The sequence below is a fragment of the Terrapene carolina genome, unplaced genomic scaffold (genome assembly GCF_002925995.2).
Source record: "Terrapene carolina triunguis isolate 2854851 unplaced genomic scaffold, T_m_triunguis-2.0 Scaffold58, whole genome shotgun sequence".
Taxonomy (NCBI): Eukaryota; Metazoa; Chordata; order Testudines; family Emydidae; genus Terrapene; species Terrapene triunguis.
In genome coordinates, this window is record NW_020664409.1 from 110,420,553 (window position 1) to 110,426,486 (window position 5,934).

The 5,934-nt window shown below is 50.6% G+C and overlaps 1 protein-coding gene across 1 annotated transcript in view; it reads right to left on the reverse strand.

The window, feature by feature from the left end:
• Positions 1-300: 300 nt before the first annotated feature.
• Positions 301-5,934, reverse strand: part of ZC3H3 (zinc finger CCCH-type containing 3) — a 330,785-nt gene continuing 325,151 nt past the window's right edge. The window contains exon 11 of the mRNA XM_024218536.3: positions 301-1,164. Coding sequence (XP_024074304.3) covers positions 1,133-1,164 — 32 coding nt within the window. The 3' untranslated portion in view covers positions 301-1,132. The remainder of the gene's footprint in view (positions 1,165-5,934) is intronic.

A 5,934-nucleotide genomic window follows, 5' to 3' on the forward strand; every position in this document is an offset into this window, starting at 1 on the left:
GGGATCACAAGGCAGTGCTCAGCATGGAACCCACTACGCTGACTACAGACTTCACCTTCTGTCCTCAGTCTCACCGCAGCTCCTTGTGGTCTCCTCTCCTCTTGGAGGGGAAGATGATCGCCCTGCAAAGCCCCACCGCACGCTGCGGGATCAAAGGATCTTCTTAGCCCCCTCAGCTGCAGACAAAGCACTAGCAAACAGACTCCTCTGCGTGCATTAGATATTAGGGAGCTTGCTTTTCAATTCAGAAATGCTTCCTTCCCCGCTCCCTCCCCACACACACACACACAATTTCCTGGCACAAGGGCATAACTGTTTCTCTGAAATGGCTTCAGAGCTCACCTCATGTGGCTGTTCTGTTTGGGTCACGCATTTCCCTTAAGCACATGGCTACCAAAAGCCACAGCCCCCTTGCACACCCCTCACCCCCAAAACAAATTCCTATCCTGATGGTTGTAAGAAGCTCACATCCTCATTTCTAGGCAATTGCTGCACTTCTTGGCTGGCTGAAGTTCTCCAGCCTCTCATCATGCAGTATAATTTCCCACTCACAGACAGTGCTGTTGAAATATACCCAACTGGGCAATGCGGCTTCCCGGCACTGAAGAGAAACAGAGTTAGGTTTCTTTAACTCCTGTCCCTTCCTCAAATCTCTGTGAGGAGAATTACTGCAACTGCAAAGCTCCAAAGACGGCACCAAGAACCCGGGTGCAAAGGGCTGCAGGTATGATCAATGGGCCCCGTTTAGCCTAATCTGATCACAACAGTTCATTCTTGCTAACTCAAGAATGACCGGGCAAGCTGAAGTTAAACAGGGGCGTGGGAAGGGGTTTGTTTTAAATAAACCAGATTAAAAGATCATTTATTCCAAAATTAAAACGCTTACAAAGCCGCCTCTCTGCACGACAGGGCTGGGGGAACCGGAGTCATTTACTGTTACCAGGTTCCAGGCCAAATGAACGTAACGAAACGGAACACAAATCAGGAGGAGGCCTCCTCCCGTCTTGCTGTCCTGAGGTAGGTGCCGGGCCCGGCCTGGCCGTTGGGTTTCCTGAGGCGTTCGGCTGCTGGACTGTTGAATGGACAAGTGCATGAGGCGGGCGGGAGAGATGCTGAATCCAGGGAGCTGACCTCACAGCCTGGGCTTGATCTGCAGCGGCTTCCCTGGAAAGAGAAGGAGAAAGCGGAAGGTGAGGAGTGTGGTGACGGTAGTAGCTGGCAGTTGGGGAATATAAATCTATGGCAGAGGAAGTGGTTAGAGGTGAGCCCCAGATGCACTGTGGGAAGGGCAGAGGGGCCACAGCACTGGAGAAGATAGCTATGCACATGCTAGATTTATAATTTGGGCTTAGAGGGGCAAACTCTGCTCCCTTTTCTGTGGCCAGGCCAGGGCCCTGCCTGCACAGGGGAATAGGATTCGGAGAGCACCACCTGGACACCGTGCGGGAGCACAGCCACTGGCCAGGATCTCCACCCCCCCAATGGAGCTGTGATAAGAACAGAGGTTAGCCTAGATCTAAGGACAGCGAGAGCTCCCTGTCCTCATCTTCAAATCCTCAGCTGGGCCAGGAAGCTGCTAGCTCAGGGGCCATCTCACCTTCCGAGCACACTGCAACGTGCACCTGGCCGAACAAGCCACCTCGCAGCGACACCCAGCACAGAAGGAAGCGGCCACCAGACCCCCACCACTAGCCAACTCTACAATTTGTTTGCCAGGGAACCGAACCACAGCTTCCAAAACGGGGGGGTGGGGGGGGGGTCTAATGTGAGCTATGAAGAGTGCCTACGGATGCTCTGGGCAGAGCAGAGCATAAAGCATGTAAGTGAGAAGCTAAACTCTGAGCAAACTGCGTCCACGTGGGCTGTGCCAATGCAGCGTGCATTTTAGACAGTCTAGTGGGTAAGACGAGGGGTAATGGCTCAGGGTTCTGTTGTTGGCTCTGCTACTCGTTGGCCGTATGAGCTTGGGCACGTCACTTAACACAGTACCATTTTTTCCTCAGAGCCTCAGTTTTCTCCTCAATACACTGGAAATCCTCTTTCCATCCCTTGCCAGCGTTAGTGATTGCAAAGAGCTTTGCGATCCTTAAATGGAAGGTCGCCTAGATGGGCACTGAGTTACAGCTCTGACTAGGGATTGTGTATGTATTACACACACACACACACACACACACACACACACACACACTGAGCACTAGCCCATATTTCTTGGCAGCTGTGAACCACTGGAGAATTCCAACCCTTGGGCAGATGCCATCCGGTTGACTCCCAAAACAAATTAGTGGCATTTAGTGGGGGCAGCAGCTGCTGCTAAGCCAGTGTGACTAACCCTCTTTCACTGAGCTGGAGGTGGGGGTGGGCAGGCAGTGTTACTGGGGAAGGGGCGAGGAGGGAGAGTTCACATCCATTCGCACTCTCGGCCCAGCCCCCACGGTCCCGCTCAGTCCCACCTGGGCCTCCCCTTGCTCTGCTGCTCATCCCCCTTGGTTTCCTTCTACTCCCATTGTCATGCCTTCCTCCACGTTGTCTCCATCCATGAGCCACCTCCCAAACCGGGCCCGCTGGGTTCCCAGCCTCTCCTCAGCAAACCTTCCCTAAAGGCTCGCTTCTAACACCATCCCCTGGCAAACCTCTTCCCCACCCAACTTCAAATCACAGGAGAAAGGAGGGAGATTGGAAAACCGAAATAACCCTAAACGTGGATCTCCCAATGCGTCTAGTCTTACCCGGCAGGGATTGGCTTGGCAGTGCCAAGCTCACGATCATTAAATGAGATTCTCCATAATAGGGAGCCTCTGCTAGTGAGGCTAGTGAGAGAACAGGGCTTGGGCCAGTGGTGTGAACACAGGGGTTCTAATCCTGCTTCTGTCCCTGGAACAGACGACTGGAAGGGACCTGCTGGGTCACTGAATCCAGTCCCCTGCTATCGCAGGCAACCCTGTCAGATCATCCTGGTCAGAAATTTGCCAAGCTCCATCTTACAACCAGTTCAGTTATTTGCCCCCCGCTGCTTGTGCTGGGAGACTGCTCCACACCCTCACTCTGAGGGGTAGAAGCTTCCTTCTAATTTCCAGCCTCAATGTATTGATGCTCAGTTTATTTGCATTTGCTCTTGTGCGGGGGTGGGACTAGATGACCTCCTGAGGTCCCTTCCAACCCGGATCTTCTATGATTGATTCTAGGACATTGTCCTTCATCTTAACTAGCTCTTCCTCCTCCTCAGTCCCCCTCCCCCCACCCAATGTATTTATAGAGAGCAATCAGGTCTCCTCTCAGCCTCCCTTTTGCTACATTTCAGCCAAGCTCTTTAAGTCTCCTCTCATCGGATATGTTCTCTGTTCCCCAGAGCATCCTCGCAACCCTCCTTCTCTGCAACTCCCCTGTGCCCTTGGGCTAGCGGCACAAGCTACGCGGGTGCTGCAAAAATCCAACCAACACAGGAATGTTTTGTGGGGGGGGGGGGGTATTTCCTCAGTTCAGTTTGAAAACAATATTTGCTCTCACTGCTAGGAAGCTAACCTAACTAGAAAGCAAGTTATCATGTTTCTTAATGGGGAGGCAGTGTTGCCCAGGGGATAGAGCACTTGATGGGGACTCAGGGGACCTGGATTCTAGTCCTATCTCTGCCACCGACCTGCAAAGTGACCTCCCCCTCTCTGTGCCTCAATTTCCCCTCCCATCTTTTGTCTCTCTCGTCTATTTAGACGAAAACATCGTCCTTCCCAAACTGCCCTGGATCGACACACACCTCCTGATAACAAGATCCTTCATGGGCAGGCTACGCTGCAGCAAACAGCACAGCTGAGAAATGCTGGTTTCTGGTTCTTTCCCAATGGGCTGGAAGATACTGTTCTTCTTATGTGGCATCTCCATTTCTGGAAGTTTGCAATAATGGTAGCCCATTCTGTATAGATCTCTGCTAATCTCTTTGTGGATGAATAATCCTTTTGATCCACTTGGGACATCCCACCCCCCATCCATGGTCTTCTTTTTCTGCCTGGTGTTGTTCTGCCACCAACTTTCCCTTCCAGTGCCCAGAAACATGCATCGCCCGGGGACCTCTTAAAAGTATCCTGCAAATCGAATCTTTCTTTACGTAAGATTGCTCACTACTGTTTGCCTAGTTCCAGTCATCGCCAAAACCTTGTCACTGGTTACATGGTGTATCCAGGATATTTTCAGAATTCTTCTGTAACACCATAATTTGAAGGATTGTCGTTTGTTTATTATGGAGGGTTTGAATGTCTATGTTTCACAGCCGTAATTTAACGCCAGCCACATGTAAGTTTTTAAGAGTTGGAATTTAGTCTTCAGATTTATGACGCTTCTCATCAGATGTTTATTCTTCAATGATGTCTCTTCCAGTCTTGCTATTCCAGTGCTAACTTCAGTATCCGATCTTCCATCTTCTGTAAGATACCGTTCCCAAACCCCCCTTTGGCTGGCTCCACAGAGAAGATGTAGAAACCAGGCTTGGATGATTCATTTTCATTACAGTGATGATTCTGCCTTAGTTCCTTACCTGCTTATACCAACGAGCCAATCTATGTATATAGGTACCTCTGACCTTCACAGCTCTGTGATACTCAGAGTCCCCGAGCGGCTACGTTAACAGCTGTGGTTTCCTGATGCAACGAATTTATCAATTAAGGGTTCAAAAAGTTGCAGCTATTTTGCTGGGCCTGCTCTGTTCTGAAAGTACAGGATGAAAAGAGCTGCTCCTTGCGCAGAAACTACGAATTGCCTGCGGGGATAGAGCCTGTGTCTAAAACTGAGGGCTCCCTGCTCTCAGCCACACAGGGACTTCCCCAGGACTTCGATCACTGCTTTAATATCATCAGAGATTAAACATTCCCATATTAAAGAGTGAACTTTATCCAGCTGCAAACACCAGCCGTGGAGAGGGACGGAAAGTGGCAATAACACTTTGTGCTGCTATCACCCCTTTCACGTGAGGATCTCAAAGTGCTTTAGAGACCTGCATTCACCTGCTCAGCACACAGGACGAGACAGGCCATTTCGGAGAGTTCAAAGCCCTTCTCGGACTCCGGGGGAGACAAGTTCTCTGCTTTCGAGAGCACATTTCACCGAGAAGCCATCACATGGATACTGATTGTAGCTAGTCCCACTTCTTCCATGCCCTCCTCCCCTTCCAGCTCTTCACCACATCATCATTGCACAGGGCCAGTATACCCAGACTTTAGGTACAAGACAATCAACCTCATCAGAAGGCACCACCTCATCTCAAATCATCTGCTGCTACATCAAACAGCTGACGCTCACCTTTGCCAAGGGAGAGGCTGACATGACACGGCCAATTATCTATTAACAACTCAATAAGGATATTATAAGAGTGACTTCATGGGGCCCTCAATCAGAGTGTAAATCCTCCAGCTTCCAAGAAGCAACTGCCGTCAGTTCTGTGCTATTACTGCTGGGGAGGGGGCAGATGGAACAGCCTGAATGCAAATGACAGCACTTGCTAGCCCCAGGACTAAGCCTGCTAGCCCAGGTGAAATGACAGGGCCCCACCTTTGCAATGTTGAACGGTGCATTACCAGTCCACTTGCTGGTTCATACACTTTGCAAACAGAGATGGGCTTTTCTTTCTGTTTTTCTCCACATTGTCACGCCCATGTCATTTTCTGCAGTGTTTGAACATGTGCTCTTCCCTCTTTTCCTTATCTGCCCTGCCTGCTTCCCGCCTTTCTGCTCATTATATACAGGTTAGGTGCAGCCCTGGGCTTAGGGGACAGACACCCTCCCTAAGTACTCCAGCATGCAGGGAGCTAACATTGGTTTCTTTATTTGCTCTGCTGTATTTCCTGTCCCTCCTGCTTTCCCCCGCAAAGATCCCCCTCTCTGCGCTCTGAACTACTTTTAAATGTGTCCTCCCTCGCCCCGAGTCAAATACCTATCTGGGTCCTCTCACAT